Source organism: Octopus sinensis, linkage group LG14 (genome assembly GCF_006345805.1).
Source record: "Octopus sinensis linkage group LG14, ASM634580v1, whole genome shotgun sequence".
In the NCBI taxonomy this organism is placed as follows: domain Eukaryota; kingdom Metazoa; phylum Mollusca; class Cephalopoda; order Octopoda; family Octopodidae; genus Octopus; species Octopus sinensis.
The window spans coordinates 45,023,390-45,049,980 of record NC_043010.1 but is presented as its reverse complement, the minus strand read 5'-3'; the positions used below and the strand labels follow the sequence as shown (position 1 = coordinate 45,049,980).

General features: G+C 33.4%; 1 protein-coding gene across 1 annotated transcript; it reads right to left on the bottom strand.

Annotated features, from left to right (window-relative positions):
• Positions 1–10,371: 10,371 nt before the first annotated feature.
• LOC115219229 lies at positions 10,372–24,319 on the bottom strand. Its single transcript, XM_036508971.1, has 8 exons — positions 24,161–24,319; positions 19,800–19,991; positions 19,299–19,475; positions 17,231–17,365; positions 15,054–15,412; positions 13,668–13,764; positions 11,222–11,301; positions 10,372–10,611 (listed from the first exon to the last, which is right to left on the bottom strand). The coding sequence occupies exons 1-8, from the start codon at positions 24,231–24,233 to the stop codon at positions 10,585–10,587; spliced, it is 1,140 nt and encodes a 379-aa protein (XP_036364864.1). The 5' UTR covers positions 24,234–24,319; the 3' UTR covers positions 10,372–10,584.
• Between the last annotated feature and the right edge of the window lie 2,272 nt (positions 24,320–26,591).

The window sequence follows — 26,591 nt, the reverse complement described above, 5'->3', positions numbered from 1 at the left end:
CGAGTCCCGTACTCATCAGCTAAAATACATGTAAGTTCTCTAGACATCCTAGTGTTTGAGGCTATACTCATGAAGTAATGTAGATAATTAAACAGATTTCTAAAGTTCATTAAAGTTCTTTAAAAGATGGATGTACAGTCTTATCACAGAATTTTAAAAAGTTTTGATAGCATCACAGAGAAGGTGACCTAATCCATATGAATTTCCATAGATATGATGAGGGATATATACTCACAGAAGACAAATTTATCCATTGTTAATTACAACGAGGTGGGTCTCAATTCCTGCTTATTAGCATTACAGAGAGGGTGAATTATCCTTTGTATATATGCACAGATTCCAATGGTGTAGATGTAAATTTCCAGAGAAATGGAGATGAATTTCATATATATTCACAGGCGATAAATTTTACAATGGTTGAACACAATGAGGTAGGTATCAATCCTTGTTATATGATTAGGTGTTTGCCCACATTAATCACATTACTGCTATTCACAAGAGGCTGTAGCTATTATATATATATATATATATATACATATTATATATATATATATATATATATATACATATACATATATACTACATATCCATGTACACATATATATATACATATATATTGTATATAAATATACATATATACGTATACATATATAACTATATAAATATATATATATATATATATAGATAGATAGATATACATATATATACATATATATACACATATATATGCATTTATATATACACATATACTTATATATACATACATATATATACATATATACACATATATGTACACATATATATAAGAACTTTCCGGTCCAGAGAACAAGGTGTCATCATACCACTTTTTTCCTCCTTTGTACGGCCACACCTTGAATACTGCTGCCCACTGTGGTCTCCTCACACAAGACAAAACATCTCCAGAATTGGGTCACCCCAGAGGGCTCTCACTAAACAAATTGAAGGCATGGCTGCTCTCGATTATTGGGATCGCCTTAAAGCCTTGAAACTTTACTCCCTCCAGCGTCGCCGTGAGCGGTACATCATTTGTACGATGTGGAGAATATACCGCCAACTTTGCCCAAACGACCTAAACATTAGCTTCAAGGTTCATCCAAGACTTGGACCACGGGCTATACGTCCCCTGCCAAATTCAAGATCACAACATACATGTACACTGCAACATAATTTCTTTTCCTCAACAGGCCCTGCCCTATTTAACATTGTCCCGAGGGAGATCAAAGAGGAAAAGGATCCCATCAACTTTAAACAGAGTCTGGATAGATTCCTTCAAAGAATACCAGATAAGCCACCCATAATTGGATACAACTCACCCAACAAGAACTCACTACTTGAACAAAACTGGATACAACTCACCCAACAAGAACTCACTACTTGAACAAAACTTGACTTAAACAGGATTCGAATAATCTTATCAGGTGGTGCTATTAAGTTAGACATGGCCTGGACCAATCTCTGGTCGAAACATATCTAAGTTTATCTAAGTTTATATCTACATACATAAATATACATATATATACATATACACATACATATGTAAACATAGTAAAAAGGCGATAAAATAAATTATTATTGCCGGTGATCTAGTACAAAAGACATTTTAGCCATTAGGCTATATGTTATTCATATATAAGTACATTAAAAGGTTTCTAAAAGAAGAAGTGAGTACTAGATACACAAAAATTGGATAAATTCAGTGAAATGAAAATTAAAAACGTTTACAAACTCGGTTCATCTTATACTGCAGTTTCGTCTTTTTCAGCATTAAATATAATTTATCTGCTCAGGTCAGATTCTTCAGTAAGCAACCTGTTATCTTAGAAGCACATATCAATAGAAGCATGTGCGATTCTGATTTGCATTCTCTAACTTTTCAGATCATTGCGCAGACGCTAAATTATATTTAATGCTGAAAAAGACGAAACTGCAGCATAAGATGAACCGAGTTTGTAAACGTTTTCAATTTTCATTTCACTGAATTTATCCAATTTTTGTGTATCTAGTACTCACTTCTTTTAGAAGCCTTTTAATGTACTTATATACACATACATATATATATATATATATTATATATATATATATATATATATATATATATATATAATATATATATATATATATAATTATATATATATATATATATATATATATATATATATATATATATATATTATATATATTCCAATTCTCCCGTAGCACGTCACTTCCGCTCGGCCAGCCATTCCCCCGATGACATCTCCGTGTTTGGTCTCGCCCCACACAACGGTCCTCCACAATCCAGGCTTCACATGGAGCAACGATTCATGTTCACTCTACAGACCAATACCCCACACGGACTCAACACAGCCCCTCCTCTTAGTGACTGCGCTCCACCTCTCCCCACTAGCAACTTTTTTTATTATTTATTTTATTTATTATTTATATTTTTTACTTTATTATTATTATTATTATTATTATTATTATTATTATTATTATTATTATTATTATTATTATTATTATTTTTTAATTATTTTTTAAAAATATATTTTGTCCTTATACAGAAAGACATACACACACATACTCACGTATCCACGAACACACATACTTCCAAAACACCACAAAAATACAACATACGTGCACATGTACACACACATACTTCCACACCTATACACACACACCCCCACGCGCATACACACATGCCCGTGCACACACACCAACAAACAATACTCATACTGATACGCACACAATTATAAACACCTAGCAGAGACACACACACATACACGCACGTAAGCGCACACACGCACACAAGCACACGCATGTACATTACGCCCACACAACTCCCAAAAAATCCCCCACACACACATGCATAAATTCACACACACACATACATACATACACACACATACATACATACATTCATACACACACACATACATACACACATACATATATACATACATAGATACACACATACACACACACATACACACATACACACATACACGCATACACACATACATAGATACATACATACACACATACACACACACACATACACACATACACACATACACGCATACACACATACATAGATACATACATACACACACACATACATACATACATACATACACACACACATACATACACACATACACACATACATACATACATACATACACACATGCACACACACATACATACATACATACATACATACACACACATACATGCTCACACACACACACATACACACACATGCATACATACATACATACATACATACATACATACATACATTTGGGGTTGGCTGTATTGAAGGCGTGCGTCAGTGTGTGTATGTGTGTGCCTGCGGATTCACATACACCCACACCAATTTTTTTCCATCAATCTTTCAATTATAAAGTGTGTGCTTGCATACATATATATACACACATATAAACATATAAACACACATATAAACCTCTACATTTGTACACACACGCACATGTATACATACATTCACTCGCACGCACGTACACACACACGCACACACACACACATTTACATATATATACAATACACGCACACACACATACACACGTACAAACACACACAAATTCACATACACACCGATACATATACATACACACAATATATACCTACACGCGCACGCACACATACACATATGTACACACATATAGGCACAGACACACACACACATACACACACAAAAACATACGCACGCACACACGCACACCAATGCACACACCCAAAACTCACAACCCCACGGATACACGCATATACATCCATATACGCTTACACACACATACATACAAACGCACACATACACGCACACACAACTACACGCACACACAACTACACGCACATACATACACACACAAATGAACCCACACATACGTCCCATACACACGGCACACAATTATACATACATATATATACACACGCACGCACGTACAAGCACACACGCACACATACACTAAGTTAAGCACAGTTACTCGCCACACACCCAAACTCTACGCATACACACACGAACACACACACATACACTCTCACTACAAACAAAACACACACACGATACATATACATACACGCACACATACACACATACTTCTTTGATCTGACCTGCGGCTGGGACACAAAAAAACACCAGTCCTTATTGTTACAAACTGGCCAGCTACTAGCCAGTTGTTTGCAGCCACAACCATACACACATACACACACACACACACACACACGTGGCGTCATTGCACACATACACACACGCGCGCACACGCAGACCTCCACGCACGCACACATCCACACACATTCCCCCTCCCACATTCCTTGTCTTTGACATACTACCATACTGTCTTTGAAAATTCTTCTGTCTTTGAAAACAACCTTCTTCACCCTTTCTACTTCCGATCTTTCAAAATGTGACCTCGTGTGTACCGTTGGCGATTTTTTTCCCTCTGTCTTCCCTTCTCGGGATCTTTCCTTCTCCTATGTCCCCGACGAAGAGCTCCGCTCGAAACGCTAAACCCTCCTTCTTCCCTTCTTTCCTGAGCGTCCAATAATACTATATTTGTTCCACGTCCTCGCGTTGTTGTGTTTTCTTGTTTGAATTAACTATATATATATGCATATATATATATATCACCTTGATCCATGTTTCACTACCATATAACATTGCAGGTAGAACTATGCTGTTGATGAGGCTGGCACGGGTGGTCCTGTCCAAGCTTCCCTTGAGCAGATATATATATATATATATATATATATATATAATATATATATATACAAATACATAGATACACACACACACACACACACACATATATATATATATATATAGATTCAAATGAATATGGTACTTAATTTGGATGCACCAGAATTCTCCATGGTGTTATCTATATAAATCCATAGGGTGATTATAATCAAAATAAGCAACAAGAATAACTCCGGTAATTTGGTACGATCGTTTCGCACTACATTATTTTATTAAATGTTGTAAGTATTACAACAGTTTTAAAATGCTGAGCACTTATCAGCCATTAATAGAGGTTTTCCATTAATACATAATTTTCATATCAAGTGGTAACATTATAGAGAGGGTAGATATATAGACAAAGATGTGGATTTAAATTTTAGGAACATTTGAGGTAGTGGAGCTTATCAACTGACTGACTAAAATTCAGTTGCTCCAAACTACTGTAAGGTTCTGAGAGGAAAGGACAAATGAAAGGAGATAACAAAGATTTTCTATTTATATAAATGGGGTGAAAGAGATGTCAGAGTTCCATACAAAGAAATTTATGCAGAGAAAAGGCTTGTCACACTACAATGCCAATTACTACTATTTGGTACTATTTACTACCTGATCGAACGTCCTTAACGTTTATCATTTCGATTTCTTTTTGCATATAGCGACGCCATTACTTTTCTTCTTTCGTTCTTCCACTCTCTTCTTAAAATTTCTTTGTATTAAATAAATTTTTTTCGTTTCGTAACGTTCTCATCCTTAATGTTTATTACTTCGACTCCTCTTTGCATTTAGTGACACCATTCCGTATCTTCTTTCTTTCTTCCACTTTCTTCTTAAACTCTCCTAGTGTTATATACATATTTTTCGATCCATTAAATATTGTCTCTTTCTCTTTCCGAACGTTCCTAGTAATATATTTAGATTTCTGGACCTAATTAAAGTACACTATACCGAGTCTTTAAGTTGCACACTATACACTCTTACACTCCCTCCAGTTCTCTCTGGGCGTGAGTAAAGTTATATATTTCGATTTTGTGCACCTATAAAAAGTACACTATTTTAAAATCTTCTACGATACCTTTCCCTCTTTCTTTCTCTCACCCAATTATAGACCACCTATTTCTCTCATACACATAACGACACCACTTGTTTCAGGCTCATTATCTCATATTCCATCTCTCATTGAACATTTCATTTCTCTGTCTCTTCAACACAATTGTATGCTTAAGACCGTTATTTGAAAGGACCAATGAAACAAACCCATTTTTCAGAAAGTCATGTAACCACACTCCAAGTTTTGCAGCTATGTCGAGATCACGCAGTGTGTGGCATATCATACCATGATCCACTTTGTCAAAAGCTTTTGCAAAATCAAGGTATATTACGTCCACATTGTGTTGTTGAGTAACTGCTTCAACACTCAGTCATAATGTTGTAAGAGCTGGGTCAAGTAGCTCCTACCTGGTCGAAATCCATGCTGGGTATCACTCAGCAAGTTATTTTCTTCAAGGAATGCAATTAGTTTTCCTCTGAATGACTTTGCTGACGTGTGAAGTCAGAAAAATATGCCTATAGTTTTTGGCATCTGCTCTACTTCCCTCTTTATGGCTTGGGCATATTATTTCCTCCTTCAGCTTGCTTGGCAGTCTGCCATTTGCAAGAATGCTCTGGAAGAGAATCTGGAGGGGTTTTGCCAGGACATGCTTACACGATTTGAGGAGGATTGCTGGAAAAACCATCTGGACCAGCAGTTGAGTTTGTATCCATTTCATCTATGGCTAGTAGTATATCTTCTTCGCTAATGTCGATGTATTCCATCGTAACTGCCTCGCTGGTTGTAGGTGAAGGTGGCAAAGACGTTTACTAGTTCGTTCACTTGCCCGTTTTCCAACGGCGGAGTAAAGACACTTTTGAACTAGTTATAGGTGAGGCGGCAAAGAAGTCCACTGGTTCGTTCACTTGTCTGTATACCAATGGGGTGGTAAAGACACTTTAGAACTGGTCTTTCCGTACCTCACTGATCCTCGTTGGATTGTCTGAGAGTGAGCCATTTTTTAGGAAGAGGGGTCCTATCTCGCAACGTACTGAGGCTGTTTCTTTGGCATAATAAAAGAAGGCTTTTGGGATTGACTTAATGTTTTTTATAACCCAGGCTTCTTTGTCTGATTTCTCACTCACATAGGATTGTTGCATCCTTTTTTCAATCTCCATCACATATACATACATAAATATATACATATACACACATACATATATATACAAAAATATATACATAGATGTATATATACACATATATACACATATATATATACATATATATACACACACCTATAAATATACGTATAAAGACACATATATATGTATATATACTCACATATATACACAAATATACACGTCCCTTCGTTTTGAGATCACCACTACTTTATTATCTCCACTTCTGCCAACCTTTCCTGTGTGTGCGCTCTGTCCGGCATTCGACATGATAGATCGCTAACCAATAACACTTTTTCTATTTTCTCTCCCTGTTTCTTTCTGTGTTCCATTCTGTTGAAGAGCATATGCTTGAAATGTAAAAGACTTTCTCACTTCCCTAGCGATAAAATAATACATCTGCTTGTTGTTTACACACCCGTCTTCGTCTTTGGTTTTTATAAATTCTCACTATATAATGTATGAGTATATATATATACATATATATATATATATATATATATATATATTATATATAGTATTTGTGTGTGTGTGTGTGTAATGTATATGTGTATATATATATATATATATATATATATATATATTTATGCATGTATATATATATATATACGTATATATGTATATGCAGGTATATATATGCATATATATATGAATAATATATATATGTGTGTGTGTATATATATATAAATATGTATACATATGTATGTATATATATATGTTTTATATATATGTTGTATATTGTGTGCATATATATATGCATGTATATATATGTATATGTATGAATATCTATATATATATGCATGTGTATATATGTGTGTGTATTATATATATATATATATATATATATATATATATATATATATATATATACATATATACATATATATATATATATATATAATATATATATATATATATAATATATATATAATTCTTTTACTTGCTTTAGTCATTTGACTGCAGCAATGTTGTAGCACCGCCTTGAACGGTCTTAGTCGACCTATTCTTTGTAAGCCTAGTACTATTTCTATCTCTTTTGCCGAACTGCTAAGCTACGGGGGACGTAAACACACCACATCGATTGTGACACACACACAGAGTCACACACACAAGCACACACACATATACGATAGACTTCGTTCAGTGTCCGTCTACCAAATCCACTCACAAGTGTTTGCTCGGCCAAAACTATAATAGAAGACACTTTTCCAAGGTGCCACGCAGTGGGACTGAACACGAGACCATGTGGTTGGGAAGCAAGCTTCTTACCACACAGCTACTCCTGCTCCCACTCACACATATATATGTATGCATATATATGAATTCTTCCCATATATTACACGCTCACGTGGTCGCACCAGTTGATCCTGTCTCTTCTCATCACCCAACGAACTTTTACAGATTCTCTACCTGGACTTTCTGCTATCGTACACTTCAGGTGCACCTCTCCTGCACATGGATTACACTGGACACCTCTGTTGATGAAAAATCGCTCAAATACACCATGACGTTCAAAGCTTTTGAACCTTTTTAACTTTTCGTAATTTTTTTTAATAATTTCTAAACTTTTTTTGTACTTTCTGCTTTTTCCTATTGTCGTTTCTTCCTACTCTGGTTGTTCTATTTTCTCTCCTTGTTTCGTTCTGTGTTCCTTTCTGTCGAAGAGTGTAGGCTCGAAACATTCCCGAGCGTTAAACTAATAATCTGTTGTGTACACCACTGTCTTCGTCTTTTGTTTTTTGTGAATTCTCCCTATAGATATATATTATATATAGATAATATATATATTATATATATAGATATAATATATATATATAATATATATATATATATATACATATATATATAACATATATATATACTATAAATATATATACATATATATAACATACATATATATACATATATATAACATATATTACATATATACACACAACACATATATATATATATATACATATTACATACATATACATATATATATATACATATATATATACATATATATATACATATATATATATACATATATATACATATATATATATACCATATATATATACATATATATCTATAACATATACATATATATATACAACATATATATATATATATATATATACATATATAGATATACATATAGATATATATATATATATGTTTGTATGTGTATTTCTATATATATATACATATATGCCCAGACATATACATACACACTTATGCACACACATAAGTTCTAGAAGTACTCACATCAGACTTTGTCTTTCTTTGCGATACTAATCCCGAAAGGATCACCGTAGCATAGTTCCATCCTACCCTGGGCATCCAGGTTTATAACCTTACATTGCAACATTTCAATGTTTGAAGCCTTTCAATATTTCATCCAAAGTCTTCAGAGCCATATAAAATAGGGTTGTGGATGTCTTCAGAAAGCAACTAGATAATCTACGGTCCACAGTTTCACATGAGATATATTATCGTCAGCAACTTACAAATTCTCTTTTCCACCTATTGGTAAATGCATGGATTTCATACCGACATGGGTGAAATCCTGCTTTACCTACGCTATATAACCTCTCCTAACATTTTTATTTTAGGGTGTTATCAGAAAATGTTTTGCGTATTTGTATTTTACATACGGGAATACACAAGATTCCCTGTTCACCACGCAGTCGATTTCCTGATCACCATGCGGTATTTTCCATCTAACTGCTGTCACTAAAATACTAAAATACTGACATTAATACCACGTGACCTTTGTCGACCAATCACAGGCTAACGTCCAGTAATAAACAGCGACTCTCTTCAATCGATCTCTCATTCAGACTCCAATGGCCGAAGACTAGCCACGCGCTTGAAACTCAGAGTACCAAGGATTCTGAATTAAACTGTTTTGATCTCTCTCTCTCTCTCTCTCTCTCTCTCTCTCTCTCTCCTCTCTCTCTCCCTCATATATATATATATATATATATATGAGAGAGAGAGAAAGAAAGAGTTAAATATTTTGGTTAATTTTTCGAGTATTTCTGGTGAAAATAGTTTAAAATACGGACAGTCAGAAGTATTGGTTTAAATTCCAACAATAGACCATTAAATTTTTTATGGAGAGAAAGATATTGAAAAAACATCAATACGTCAGAGGGACAAACAGACGAGGTGAGTTTGAGGTGGTCGTAATTGTGATAAAAATAACGGCTAAATAGCCCTTAAATCACGTACCAATTTTTCTTTTCTTTGTTTGGTTTTTGCATATTGTATGAATTCTCTTGTGTAAAACAAATTCGCAAAATGTTTCTAAATATTCTAAAACTAAAAGAGTTTTGAGGGGTTTCTGAGGCGTGCATGAGGCATAATTCCGCTGCAATATGTATTCCACTTATAATTATCAAAGAAATATTATACAAAGAATCGTATTATGCTGCAAAAATGTTTTTATTTTGGACTTAACTGATATTAGAAATTCTTAAGATAGTTTTTTAAAAATATTTTTATTCTGATTAATAAACTGATACGATAAGCTTTATTTTATATAGACTATTAAAATTTAGATGAACATGATATTAAAAAGCAGTTATCTTCATTATGCCATAATTCGGAATCCAAGAAATCGTTCGGTGATGCATGTTTTAGGCCGGACACTTGGTTACTCTTAACTGAAAAATATATTTATATGTTATAAACAACGACTAAGAGTGTTTTTCATATAAACAATTTTAAATTATTTACATTTGTAAACTAAAATTAATGGGTAAAAACTAACGACTAAATATTCAACGGAAATATAACGTTACAGTCCTGTGTGTGTTGTGTGTGTGTGTGTGTTTGTGTGTGTGTGTGTGTGCGCGTGTGTGTTGTATGTGTGTGTGTTGTGTAATATCTATTTCCTGACATCGCTGGTAATATATGCCATTGACCGCATATAGATGAAAGGCAAACTTGGACTACACAGGAATTTGAATTCCAGTTGTAAAAAAAACTAAATCTCCCCAAAATCTTTTTGTCTGTTATTCTCCTAACTTTGGCAATCTACTATGCGTTTTTGTGATATTGATTTCTAAAATAGTCTAGTCGTTTTTAAGGGTGGATGGAACAGCTGGCATTTTACCCCCCTCTGTACCCTTGTGTATATTAGATATTATTAAAATGCTTTCTTTATAGTAGTTAGAATTAGTTATGAAATGTTTACTGTCATAAGCGAAGGTATATTATGCATAAGAATTTTTATGGACTAAATAGTAATATCAATAACTATCAGTTACTCACGTTTTTCAAATAACCGTCGAAGGAACCTTTTTGAATAGCTTTTCCAAGTACCATAGCAGCATCAATGTACTCAAAGGCACCTAGAAATATTAAAAGTAAAAATATAAGACGTTGAAATAAATAGTTTGTTCAATTTATTTGCTTTTAAATGTGATGTACAGGATTCTATAAGAAAAAAAGTTATCATTATATTATTATTATTATTATTATTATTCAGTAGTTTTATTTTTATAGCGTGCTTTCACTTCACTACCGAGCGCAGCTCTGTGTGCCTTGGGTATGTGCTGTGATTTGTTGTGATGCTCTGATGGTTATTGTATGGAAAGTGTTCTGCGTAGGATGTGTGCAGTGCCTAGTAGCCAATGTTTATTTAAAAATTTTTTCAACCGTTATCAGCATTTTAGTTCTTTATCGAAATGTCCCAAGTGCTTTCAATGTGTTTCCCATCTATTGCAGATGGGAAATTCTATCAGTGATCTTACACTTGAAATAAAGTTGAAAAAAAATTGAAGTATATCCATGTCAGAAGAAACAATAGAAATAACAAGTGTGTCAAAAATTACTAAAGGCAACAAACCATAAAAGCTTAAGATAGGAAATAAATAGACTATATCCACGTTGTCTAATGTTATATGTCTCTCTTCAATTGATACTTATTTTTCCATCTAACCTTCTTTTTCTGAAGTAGAATCCTGTTCATCATATTTAAAAGCAAATAATTGACACCTATTTGTTAGGGCAGGGTGGCAGTAATTATTTTCCTTTTATACTCTTGGTATATGAATCCCATATCAGTTGAGGAGGTGGAGCTTTACATGATAATTTCAACTTCATCTTGAGTAAGTCAACTTGTTTGGTCCCATTCTTCGACTATCTACACTCTTGCTAGGATTTGAGCTTAGCATCAAAACGTAAAAGTTTCATTAATGAAACTGCTATTAATTATGCAGTTTTCCCTGTTGCTCCCAGTAGCGAAAGTGTATTCACTTATGGTAACTAACTACCGCTAAGCAAAGTAGGCGATTTGAAAGCAGACTGTCTTGTTCACGAACATACAGTGATGATGGTATATGAATCGTACAAGCTATTTTGAGCAGTGAGACGCACTATCTCCTTAGCTATTGATGATCCTCACAGCAGTACAGAGGTCAATTATTCCTTAAAATGAAAACTAGAGGTCTAAAGTGTTAAAGCTATAACTTGTCTTAATTGCTTTATTAACGATTTGCAAAATGAAACATTAACCTGTACAAGTTTCTGTGATAGCAACTATTAACTCACTAAAACAGTGTTTTTGTGGTTAGCCCCATGTCAGCTTTGATCAATTTAAAGGTAGTCTGGGCGGGACAAATCGTCTAATTAATATATATGATTATATTAACTCATTTAAAAAAAATTTAAGACAGTAGGGCACGTTATAAGGGAAATTTGAATACTTTCTCTAAAATGTCGAGCGATCACTTAAAGGTTCGCTCACGTGCTCGCAAAAATTGTTTTAGAATGTTGGGGATAATAAAAGTGCATCTATTTTTGTACCTCACAATTTGAGGGAGATGAAACGTGAGCATATTACTGATCGAACGTTTGCAGATGAGTTCAATTAGAAAACAAAAGTAATTTCGTTTAATTTTATATTGTGTGAAGTTAGCCCATGGGGCAACTTCCAAGTTATCACACGAGACTAGCCAAATCCCAATCACTAAAACTTCCTACAATCATTAAAGTGTATATCAAATGCTTTAGGTTGTAAATATTTCAACTGTGTGTCCCCTACCTCCACCACTACATTAGGAGTAGGATTAACAACTAGAATAATGATCAAATTACTCCTTACATCGATGTACTCTCTCTCTCTTTTTTACTCTTTTACTCTTTTACTTGTTTCAGTCATTTGACTGCGGCCATGCTGGAGCACTGCCTTTAGTCGAGCAAATCGACCCCGGGACTTATTCTTTGTAAGCCCAGTACTTATTCTATCGGTCTCTTTTGCCGAACCGCTAAGTGACGGGGACGTAAACACACCAGCATCGGTTGTCAAGCAATGCTAGGGGGACAAACACAGACACACAAACACACACACATACACATATATATATATACATATAAACGACAGGCTTCTTTCAGTTTCCGTCTACCAAATCCACTCACAAGGCATTGGTCGGCCCGGGGCTATAGCAGAAGACACTTGCCCAAGATGCCACGCAGTGGGACTGAACCCGGAACCATGTGGTTGGTTAGCAAGCTACTTACCACACAGCCACTCCTGCGCCTGTCTCTATATTATAAACATAAATCAAATAGTAACGGGACATTACGAAAGCAACATCAGGAATATATTCGGTGTTAGCAAAGAACATTTGTTCCTCTGTTGTTAATCTTGTTAATGTGACAGTTGGCTTAAATGATTATGATCACAACTACAAACTTCAAAACATTGCATACTCACCAGCTTCTGTTTTTTGACCAGTAATATTCCAATTTTTCATTAATGTAATGTCATCACCCTTTTTTGTGAGTGTGAATGTAGACCATGTATTAGGTGCCTACAACAGAAAATATTTCAAATATACCTTTACTTTGTGTTTCAATAATAAAATAATGTTTAATGAATTTGGAAAAAATATTTAAAAAAGTAATAAAAATAAAATTAATTTTTATTCATAAATGAATTTATGCAAACAATTCCTTAAATAAATATATTATGCGATAAATATTTTTAAAACAATCAAACGGATTTTACTAGTAAGAATTTTATTAATATCGGATAATAAAAGAAGTGGTTTAGTCGTTTGAAGCAATCTCAGTAAACTCCTGCTACTCACTTAATGGAACATTCAAATGGAAGGTCAACTTTGGGGGTATTTCAATTCGAGAGACGTAAGGAAATTCTAAGCATTTAGTTCGGTCCCATATCGTGTTAGACATCATTACAAAGAAATTTAGAAATTATTGCTTCTATGTACTCAATTTGCAATTGGCACAAGACCAAATATTTTAACAAAGTAGATAGACTTGTGTCTATTTTACTGATCCTGAAAGCATGGAAAATGAAGTCAGATGCAGTGGCATTTCGATGCAGAATATAAGATAATACTACAAAGTATTTTACCAATACTTTATTATATAAATCTTGGAAAAAGGAAAGGCAAAGTTGATCACGGCGAGGTTTAAATTCAGAACGTAAAGAACCAGACCAAAATACTGCAAACATACTTTCCGATGTTCTAACGACTCTGCCCGTCCTCCTTCCATTATTTATATGCTTTAATAAAAGCTATGGATGAATTTCGAAATCCAATTCAAATAAAAAAAAATACTCTACGTTCGCTCAAAAGATTATAAATTCGTATGATATTAGCAACATACAATTCTCACTGGTAAGAATAAAGTTTCTAAAATAGATACAGAATTTTGAAGCTTGTTTTGATAGTATTTCTGTCATATCCACATGAGATGTGAGATGGAGTCTCATGAGCAGCCTCCAACATTTTCTATCGAAAAGGGCTTTTCAATCCAATATTGCATGCTATCCTTAATAGTTTTATATGTACTTCGAAATCCTATTCCCAGAAAATGATAATTTTTAGGACTGTCACATGACCTTTAATTTGGTTAAAGTATATCTACCTGGTTATTTGACCGGTACATTAATTTAATGAGAGAAATACAAAGTTAACGTAAAAGGTCCGTAACTAAACCTCGCAAGGTATTCTGTCCGATACGAAAAATTCTGCATCATAATACCTTAGAATATAAACGATTTTGTTGATTTCAAATAAAGTTAAACAATAAAAAGATGTAGAATAGTTCAGAACGACTACTTGTTACTTACAATAGTTGCCTGAAGCGTGACTGCTTGTAAAACATTTTGAACCTTTATAGTTGCTTCGAGAATAGGGTTAGAAGTCATGGCATTTTTCACCATAAAAGAAACTGTTGGTGCTAGATCACAGTTGCCGTTATTTAAGACAGGAATTTCACTTTTAGTAGGATTTTGGAACAAACAATCTACAGTTATTTGGATATCAGTACCAAAATCATTCAATATAAATGCAGGAAGAACTATAGATGCGTTTTTAAAATAGGCAGCACCGTTACTGATAACAGCACCATTGTTCAAGACAGAACGCCCAGCAGATTTTTCATCAAAATCAGCCAACATCGGAAGATCGAAAAGTGTACAAACAGCTGTCAAGAAAAAAGATTTCAGCAAAGGATTATAAAATAAAAAAACATAGGTCATTTGCTATTTACATAAAAAGATTAATGATATTATATTCTTCGATAAGTTACAAAAATTTAAACATCGTTTGGCTAACAGTTATGAATTGAATGTAGGTGTGAGTTAAATTGACGGTTTTTGCTACATCATCATCATCTCTATCTATCTATCTATCTATCTATCTATCTATCTATCTATCTATCTATCTATCTATCTATCTATCTATCTATCTATCTATCTATCTATCTATATCTGTCTCGTAATTATAAATAATATATATAATTATAATATATATATATATAATTATAAGTAATATATATATATATGTAATTATAAGTAATATATAGATAAGGTATATAAACCTGCGTATACAGGGACGATGATACATGCAGATGCACGTATACATGAGTGCGCATGTGTGCATATGCATGCGGATAAGGATTGTATGTATAAGAGTTGTATGTGTGAATATTGAGATATATATAAACATATGTATAAATATAAATATATACATGTCTGATATATACATCTGTATACATCTTCACATATATATTTTCTTATATTACTAAGCACTGAACTGCTAAACTATATACATTCCTTAATTCTTTATACTACTAACCCCTCTCCCTGCCCCTACAGTTAGACTCTACCACTACACATTTGTCATTCCTTTACCTTTTACCACCACCCCCAATCCTTCTATCTTTTTACACTATAATATTTTTCTCTCTCTTTCAACCTTCATCTCCCCACTCTTACTTTCAAATTATCTCCACTGGCCACTGACCTATCTATATCTTCATTTTTCTTTTTTCTTTTTTCTCTTTCTTCATTGCTCTCTTCCTGTTATCGATTTGATCCTTCTATACACTCACTTGGATGACCAAGTTTAATACTGCTGTATCCTCATAAGGTATTGAATCTTATATATATATACATATACATATACATACATTATACATATACATATCTATACTACATACATATATACATATATATATACTACATATATATAATATATATAATATATATAATATATATATTATATATATATATATATAGATATATATATATATATATATATACATATATATATATATATATATATATATATATATATATATATATATATACCGGAGTAAATACATAAATGTGAAACAAGTTGGAAAAAAGAGTACTCAAATACCAGTGGTAGAGTAATATGCTTTATTTAAAGCAGCAGAAAATTCAACAAAACCTGTTACTCTCTGAGTTTCACGTTCCCGTTCGTCGGACAGTTTTTGCTAGCAAAAAACTGTATATATATGTATATAGATATGTAAACTCAGATGTATATATATGTATATTATATATTTCTGTGTGTATTATATAATCTATATATATATATATATATATATATATATATATATATATATATATATATAATATATATTATATATATATATATATATATATATATATATATATATATATATGTATATATATGTATATATATTATATATATATATATATAATATATATATACATATATATACCTATATATATATATATATATATATATATATATATATAATATATATACATATACACACACTATATTATATACATATACATAATATACATATCATATACATATATATATACATATGCAATAATATATATACATGCATACATATATATATACATATACATATATATATATATATATATATATATAATATATATATATATAATACACACACACGTTACAGCCATAAAAGAGAGTTGAAAGTAGCCAAAATACTCACGGGTTACGGTTGGTGCTATTGCCAATTGACAGCTACATGTGGTAAGGTTAAATATCAGTCCAGATGCACAACTTTGGCGGACACCATTATGAAAGTATACCTGAGGATTTGTGTCAACTGTGAAATTGCTGCAGTCTGTAAAAGAATATTTACAAATTCAAAAGTATTTATATATATATATATATATATATATACATATACATACATGCCTTCCCCCACACACATATATATAATTAAGCAATATCCATTTGTCTATCGACACACACGCACACACACACATAGGTGTATTCATTATCTTTTACTTGTTTCAGTTATCATGCCATGCTGGAGCACCATGTTGTTGAAGAGTTTAAACGAAGAAGTCGATCCCAGAACTATTTATTTCTAAACCTGGTACTTGTAGCATTATATTTTAGTTGAACGGCTCGGTTACACGATGTAGCAGACAAACACGTGTGGTGAGAGTACAAACACAAAGACGCGCGCGCGCGCACACAGACACACGCATATTTATATAATGAGTTACTTCCAATTTCTTCCTTCAAATCATCCATTCACAAAGCTACGTTTGGCCTGAGTCTATTGTAGAAGACGCTTGCACAAAGTGTCATACAGTGGGACTGAACATGGAACCATGTGCTTGGGAAGCAAACTCTCTCTATAAAGTTATGCGTCATCACATTGCGAAGCAAATCACGCTTTGAACTTTGGAGTTGAAGGTTTTTTTGGTAAAAATATGATTATTCCTCTACTGCAAAATCCCTTTGGACTACAACAAGCACTAGAAGTTTTATACGAAAATTTTCGAATGATAAATGATCTTTTCTCTTTTTCCTCTTGTTGTTAGTGTGGAACTAACACATTTACAATAAAACTGCAATATGAAAACTTTCGTTATGTGAAAATATACTTTTGTGTTTTTACTTTCATATACATAAATATATATTATATATATATTATATATATATATATCTTATGTTAAAATATAAAACTGGCTATATTCAACCAGTGGGAGGGTGCATGGCTTAGTTGTTAAGATGTTGCACTCACAATCATAAGATTGTGGTTTCAATTCCTGGACTGGATGACACGCTGTGTTCATGAGCGTCTTGCTCTGAAGTCACTTCGAAACGTGATGTATATACACCGTGCACTTGTTCAGGCAACGTCGATTTAATGGAGAGGGGGAGCTAATATAGAGCACATACATTTGAACTCTATTATCAACTAATTTATGCAGATTCTTTTTTGAAAAAGATTGCAGAACACCGTCTTTCTGGGGCTACGAGATACTGCCATATATATATATACAATGTGGAGCTAAGTCGATTATATCGAATCCCCGTGCTCAGTCGGTAATTATTTTATCAAACCACAAAGGATGAAGTGTTAAGTCGAATCCAGTGGGATTCGAACTCGTGACGGTCGAAATGCTGCTAGGCATATTGCCCGACGTGATAACAATTCTGCCATCTCACCGCCTTAGAATTATCATAAATTTACTTGTAGATAGTTTTCGTTTCATATATGATTTTACTTATGTATTTTTTTTATGTTTTAGGCAGAAGAGGAATGACACAACGTTTTTCGTGGTTGCCAGATAGGTGCAACTCTACTTGATCCCATGAAATACTAAAAATACCAACTAAATCTCCCTGAAGTTTTACTCTCTATATATTTTTAATCGGTTACATCGGATAATATAGTCCCAATGTATGCGTGTCTGTTAAACAATAAGCATGTAGTTCCAGATAGCAACGACCGGCAGACCATCATCAGGTTCATTCAATTAGAACTGATCTTGGGCTAAACAAAATTTACTATATTTACATTCAATAAAGAATATTAACATGTGTAACTCTCGAACTTTTTTCTCATGTCTAACTTCGTTTGATTTTTTTTTTTTGCTTCTTCTCTTTCATACAAAATTATCGTTATTTATAAAACACGTCACTGACAAAATGATATCTTAATGGTATCATTTGTTCAAGCAATGATAATAGTTACAGTAATTTCACTTTTAGCAGCGTAATCATTTTATTTACAAAACATGATAATAATTACATACCTACGGGGGCGTTTATTACTGGAGGGCAATTAGCATCGGGAACACAAGTACTTGTATCGGCACTGAATGCCTCTTTATCAGCGCAGGATTTCAAAGTTGTGTCAAATTTACGGTTGGCGCATTCATAGTACTTGTTACAAAAACCAACCGCTTTGAATTTGTCGCCATCATTACAAGCTGCAAATATATCAATTCAGCATCAAACTTTACAGGTCAAGTAATTTAATATGACTTCAATGATATTCTAACTAGTTTAATTTAAGTACCAATTATTGAAGACGAAATTACAATGATATGTACGATCCAGTTATTATTGGTTATATTTTATCAAGTCAGAAAGTTGGAAGTAAAGTTACAAACATGAAAAATAAAGGAGGAAAGACTCAATGTGGTATTGTACTCTTCTTTCCTCCACACAACTATTTTTGTTGAATTTTAAGTCTATCAAATCGAACATGTTGTTACTCCATGTCAAATGAAAAATAGGAAATATTTACTTACTTGCCTTGCATTTCTCAGCACCAAACCCGCAAATACGTAATTCTGAATCAAAAAATAACGTTGGGGGACAAGCTTTTTCATAAGCCAGTGTTTTGTTCTTCGAAACGTCACACTGTATAAAGTAATCACATCTTTCAGGATGCGGGAAAAGTGAGGCTTGTTGACTCTCTGCGACACATTTCCGACAATATGCTGCATAAAAGAAAAAGAAAAGCTATATGCTCTCTAAGAATATGTTGTATTAATTATGAACTTGCCCGTCAGCAAGTATTATTTTGAATATCGGACAGAGTATGAGACAAGTCAAATTTAAAGCATCTTGCTATACGTTACTAGTTTACTTGTCATTCATTCTTCTGGCTTTAATTTTTATATAGAATAAAAATAAAAGTTAGGGATATATCTTAAAAGAAATTGCAATGTTTCATGTTATGGGAGGTATACATTTCAAAATTGGGATTCATAACACTAGAAATTTATATATAAGTTGCGAAAAGGTCTTGAATATCTGAATGAAAAATTGGGACATATCAAATTTGAAATTTCCAGGGTGGAAATTTCTTAACAAGTTGACGAAAGGCAGCAAAACTTATTTCAAAGATAAAAAAATAGGTGCAGGACTATTTGTCTTGTGATTCGGTTCAAAAACAGGTGGCTCAAGATTCGATTCTATGGGAAAGTGTAGCTTTGCTAATGTCCTGTGAGAATAACCAATGAGACTGCGCGTGTATATATATATATATATATATATATATATATATATATATATATATGTGTGTGTGTGTGTGTGTGTGTGTGGTGTGTGTGTGTGTGTGTGTGTGTGTGTGTGTGTGTGCACGCGTAAGCTGTCATGAGATATAATGAGTACGAGCTTATCTCGATTGTCAAGACGTTGCGGCTGAGAATTAAAAAACCCTCTAAACATGTATACAGTCTATTACTAGATTAACAGTTAAGAGTTACTGGTACTCATTCTCAGCTGAGTTTACTGGAGCAATGTGAAATATCTTATTCGAACCCTCGACCTAAAGAACGTGGGCCCAATACTCTAACCACTTGACATGTTTTTACACACGCCTTTTATTTAGATATATGCATTAAACAGCACAACTGGACCAATGTAACTGAAATCAAAAAGTGCTCTATAAGTAGTAAATAAGTTTAGAGTTCAGATTTGCGACAGTAGTCCACACGATGAATATAGAATAGAATTTAGAAGTTCAGGAACGCTACATCAAAGCATTTGAAAACACCTATCAACAGCTGGGACATGTCGACTGTCAACACATCAAACTTACTATCTGATTTATCAGCCATCCTCAAAACTGGGACAGTAGTAATTGCGCAGTACTACCTCATAAGCGCAACGCAGTTTGTGATTGACAATCATTTCCATAAATCGATATCTGTGTACATGTGAATGTGTATATATATCTATATCTGTGTTTATGCTTACATCGCTTAAAAAGTTGGTGCTGAATTTACATAGTGGTTCGGTAAATAGAAATCAATAAAATATAAATTACACTGAAATAATTGCCACAGTTGATTTGTCCGACCAGATCCTAGAAGGCAGTTATATATTATAGCTATGCCTTAATATAGGTATAAACAACCTTTTAAAGAGGCATGACACATGAGACGGCGCATCATCAAACGGGCTGCCCTACTAAAAACATCCAAGGTAATTTTTTGTTGGTGCGCCATTTAGGTCTTGCGGACCGTATATAGCTCGCTGCCACTGTTAGCCTGTGACTAGTTTCATACCAGTGAAATCAGAAATTTATCCTTGACCTGTTGTTCAATACCGTATTTTATTTATTGAACTACAATATTTTCAGGTATATTTTTGCACGAAGAACTGAACCGGGAACTATTTTATTCTTATTTTAGAGAATGATTAATGTATCGTTAAAAATATGCACTAGAGACAATGATCCCTTTTCAGATCAGAAACATTTAAAACAAATGAGGTGAATATAATTCTTGTTTACTGTAAATTACTGTAAATTTCTTAGAACCGCAAATGTATCGACATAAAAAAAATGCTTAACTTCTAAACGTCCTTTTAACCATGCAATACTTTTTAAATACTTTTTATTTGTTTCAGTCATTTTACTGCGGCCATGCTGGGGAACTACCTTGATAAATTACTGGGAAAAATGGATTAGGACTTCTTGATTAGTGTTGTGCCCATTGACTAAACCAACTCATATAATATTATATATCTATATAAACGCAAGTGGAAGCACATGGCCTGGTGGTTAGAGCAGCAGGCTAGCGGTCGAGGGATCGTGGGTTCGAATCTCAGACCGGGCGATGTGTGTGTTTATGAGCGAAACACCGAAGAAGGTAATGGCCAACTTTCTCTTACTCTTTCTTTCTGCGACGGACCGGCCCCACCGTCCAGGTGGGGGATCTATACGTCATTGTTAAGGTTTGCATATAATTCATTTCACTGAGCATCATACACATATAGCCAGTTTCTTATGTAAATCATATAAGAAAATATCAACAGAAAAAGATTACCGAAATCAAAGGGCATCGTCAGATGGTATTATTATTGTGATTTGCAACACTCAATAGTAAAAAAGAGAAAAATATATAGCAAAGGCGTGACGCAGATGCATCAAAAGAGACATCTCTTGATTGCCGCGTCGCTATGTACAATATCTCCCCCCCTCTCTCTCTCTCTCAATATATATATATATATTTTTTCTGTATTCTGTTAATTTGTGTGTGCTTTCGTGTGTGTATAAATATTAATGTATATACACGCATGTGTACATGTACATTTGTATATGTATATGCATTAAACAACATCACGAAGTGCATAAGTTCTTACATATTAATACATGCATATTTATATATATATATATATATATAATGCACACATGCACATATATTCATAAGTATTTATACACATATAAACATTATTTATATAATCATATATATATATATTCATACATGTATTAATAAATATACATATATGCACATATATAGTGACATACCTATATATATATATATATATATATATATATATATATATTATATATATATATATATATATATATATATATATATATATATATTATATATATATATATATATATATATATATATACATATATCCACATATATGTACATATATCCACATATATGTACATATATAGAAAGGCATACTAACTAGTCAGAGCCAAACTATCTTAGGAAAGAAAATGTGTGATTTGTTTGAACTTGTGTTGGATCTACACGCTCATTAGACCGGATGTTATATCCGTTATCATTAGACCGGATGTATTCTGAGTTTAGCAACTGAGAATGCCGGATGTCTGTATTCTTAAAACGCTTTGCAATGTTTAGTTACTATAGCTCGTATTTATTTTCAGCTGAGTGGATGTGAAACGAAGACCACGAGAGAACTGAACACATGGCCTAAAGTTCTTGAGCCTAAAACCCAAATCACCTGTCTTTATTCATATATTAGTTTCAGATTTAGGCACAAAGCCAGAAAATTTCCGAGGAAGCGGTAAGTCAATTATATCGATCCCAGTTCTCAACTGGTACTTATTTTATCGACCCTGAGAGGATGAAAGGCAAAGTCGACGTCGGCGGAATTAGAACTCAGACGGACGAAATGCCACTAAGCATTTTGCTCGGTGTGCTAACGATTCTACCAGCTCGCCGACTTATTGATGATGGCTATTTTATTCAAAATCTATGTGATGATCCATTAAAATATAACAAGGATCATTGAAAATGTCGTTTTGAAAGCGAATAAGATTGTCAATTTACATGTCAAGAATGTAATATACTAAATAGACATGAATATTATAAACAATAGGGATTTCCTCTATGAACTTCACTATAAACTTTAATCAGTTCCCGAGTAACCTTATGTAAATAAAAATTGTTGGCACATTTTCATATAATAATTCATTAGTTTTACAATGTTCCTCTGAGATTGTCGTAAAATTTAATGGGGAGGAAATGCCCTTTACTAGACAAATCAAAACATAACCAGGAGATGAATTTAATATGTCAATAATGACAATCAATCAAATCAAGAGAAAAGCCTTATTGCACGTGTAATATTTTGATCTCCTAATTTGTTTATGGGGCATCTATATGTTTATATTAATTAGTGGGACATTCTGGCCAATCTAACTTGATTGTAAACCATTGCCTTCAGGTTTTGAATATTTAAAGTTGTTTCTACAATTACATGTTATTTAAATGTTCTCTGTGGTTAGTCCTTTAACTGCATGCTTAAAAACACATTTGCTTGAAAGAGAAAGCATTTAAATCAAGAAACATAAGAAGTTAAACAAACAGCGGAGGAGTCCCTTTATAATACTTACCTTCATAAGCCGCTCCAACCAGTCCTACTGACAGAAGAAGACAAAATGCTGCGGTTCTAATGAAAGTGTTCATTATGGTAACGTTTACCTTCACTGCTGAGAAATTTTGAGTTGACTCACGGAGGCGAGAGGCAAAGTGATTCTGTAAAACTGCAAACTAGTTTATATAGAGCAAATTCTTTTGAATGATGTAGAGTCTTTGTTTGAAATATTTCTATGGTATGTGTGTATGTATTAAATATTGTGTCTGTGTAGTTTTATATTTGTTCTACACCATCCAGGTGCTTTGTGCTAACACGTGCTATATCTCGTAGAAAAGAAAATGGGTGTTGACAATAAAAGGCGACTTTTCCTTTTTTTTCTTATAAAAAGGAAAAATTCACAGCATTTAATGCTTTCCATTCAAAGCCTAACAGGACTAAAAACAAGACCCACTGTCGTGAGAAACATTCATTCATGTCCACAATGAAACAAAACTTTTCACAAAGCAAATTCATAAATATATTCTGTATGTAAAACTGCACGGGAAATACGTTGAGACGCAATAATCTCATGGATGCCCAGGGAGGTCCATTGCTCTCACCAAAACATCGACAATTGAGTAGAATTTATTTGGGAAAAAATCACAAATGTATAGATATTGTCATTGCCTACTTTTGTATAACTTTTTCTAGACATTTCTATTAAAATTTTTACGCCCAGTGGAAGAAGAATGGATTGTGTGTGTTTACAGTTTTTAATATGAAAGTTTTTTTTTTATCAATAAATATTAAATTTTACACTACATTTTAAAAGTAATTTTCAGATTAAGAAAATATTTTTGTCATATATACCTTAATGGCATAAGAGAATGATGATTAATTTAGGAAAACGCTCAAAAGTTATTAGGAACACAACGCCTGTACAGAACTGATAGAAATACTAAGAAGGAAAGCTAGGATAAAATCATGCAAGTATGAAAGTAACGTTAGAAATAGGAAGAAAACAAAGGATTACAATTTTTTTAATCATTGACATGAAAATTAAGTAAAGATTCCTTATAAGTATTGGTTTTAAATTTTAGGACAAGACTAGCAAGTTTAGCGGCGGGAGTAAGTTGGTTACATCAACTTTAGTGCTCAGCTAGTGCTTATTTTATCAACTCCGAAAGGATGAAACGCAAATGTTAACCACAGTGGAGTTTGAACTCAGAACTTAAACGAAATGCCACTAAGCATGTATACCAGCTTACTAACTCTGCCAGCTCTCCATCTTAATAATGATAATAATAATAAAAAGTAATAATCCTTTCTACTATAGGCACAAGTCTTGGAATTTGGGGGGGAAGGGCCAGTTGATTAGATCGATGCCAGTACGACCTCAGCGGAATTTGAACTCAGAAAATATACATGGACGAGATACTGCTAAGCATTTCGCCCGGCATGCTAAAGATTCGGCCAGCTCGCCGCCTTAATAATAATTATTATTATCATTATTATTTCAAATTATTGTCTCAAGGGCAACTTGAAGGTGGAGGGGGATAAGTCGATTACATCGACCCCGGTGGTCGATGTAATCCATGCTTGCAGAGCTTGCTAACGATTCTGCCAGCTAGCTGCCTTTCTCTCATTTTGTCACAAGGACAGCAATTTTGAGTGAAGGGATAAGTCGATGTAATAATACTTCATGAAATTGCAGCGACGGCCGAAATACCCATTTCTTTACTACCCACAAAGGGTTAAACACAGAGAGGACAAACAAGGACAGACAAACAGATTAAGTCGATTATATCGACCCCAGAGCGTAACTGGTACTTATTTAATCGACCCCGAAAGGATGAAAAGCAAAGTCGACCTCGGCGGAATTTGAACTCAGAACGTAGCGGCAGACAAAATACCGCTAAGCATTTTGTCCAGCGTACTAACGATTCTGCCAGCACACCGCATTTATAACGACAACAACAACAATAATGATAATAATACAGAAGAGGAGATGGGTGTGAAGGCAGGAGAATTTCTATTATTTGCTATAAGGACCCAAATCATTGAGGACAATATGAAGGACGAAAAACAACCCAAACAGAAAAGTGGAGTTTACATCGACAAAAAAGGAAATCAATAACAATACATATATAAGAAAAGAAAAAATATAATAAATGACATAAAATTACAACAAAATTTTTAACAAGGAAAACAGTCGATTATCATCACGTAGTGTAATTCCAGGGAAACCTCACACAAAATCATCCCGATTCCTGTGCTATCTCCAAACCACCAAAAGTTCCCCATCTCAGTTTGTAACCACTTACTTAGAAAAACGTTGGTCGGGTTATGCCTTTTCTGATTCACTAATCATGCGGCCCTTATCCACCTTTCGATAAACACACGAGAAGGTAGCATCTTCTCTACCTTTACATTCCTCTTCAAGTGGTATTTGAAGAAGTTGATGAAAT

Excerpts from the sequence above, each read along its gene's own strand:
- LOC115219229 (XM_036508971.1), bottom strand. The coding sequence starts at position 24,233 with ATGAACACTTTCATTAGAACCGCAGCATTTTGTCTTCTTCTGTCAGTA. Across the intron at positions 17,366-19,298 it reads AGTAATAAACGCCCCCGTAG|ACTGCAGCAATTTCACAGTT; the intron begins GTATGTAATTAT and ends ATTCTTTTACAG. Across the intron at positions 11,302-13,667 it reads TGGTCAAAAAACAGAAGCTG|GTGCCTTTGAGTACATTGAT; the intron begins GTGAGTATGCAA and ends TAATATTTCTAG.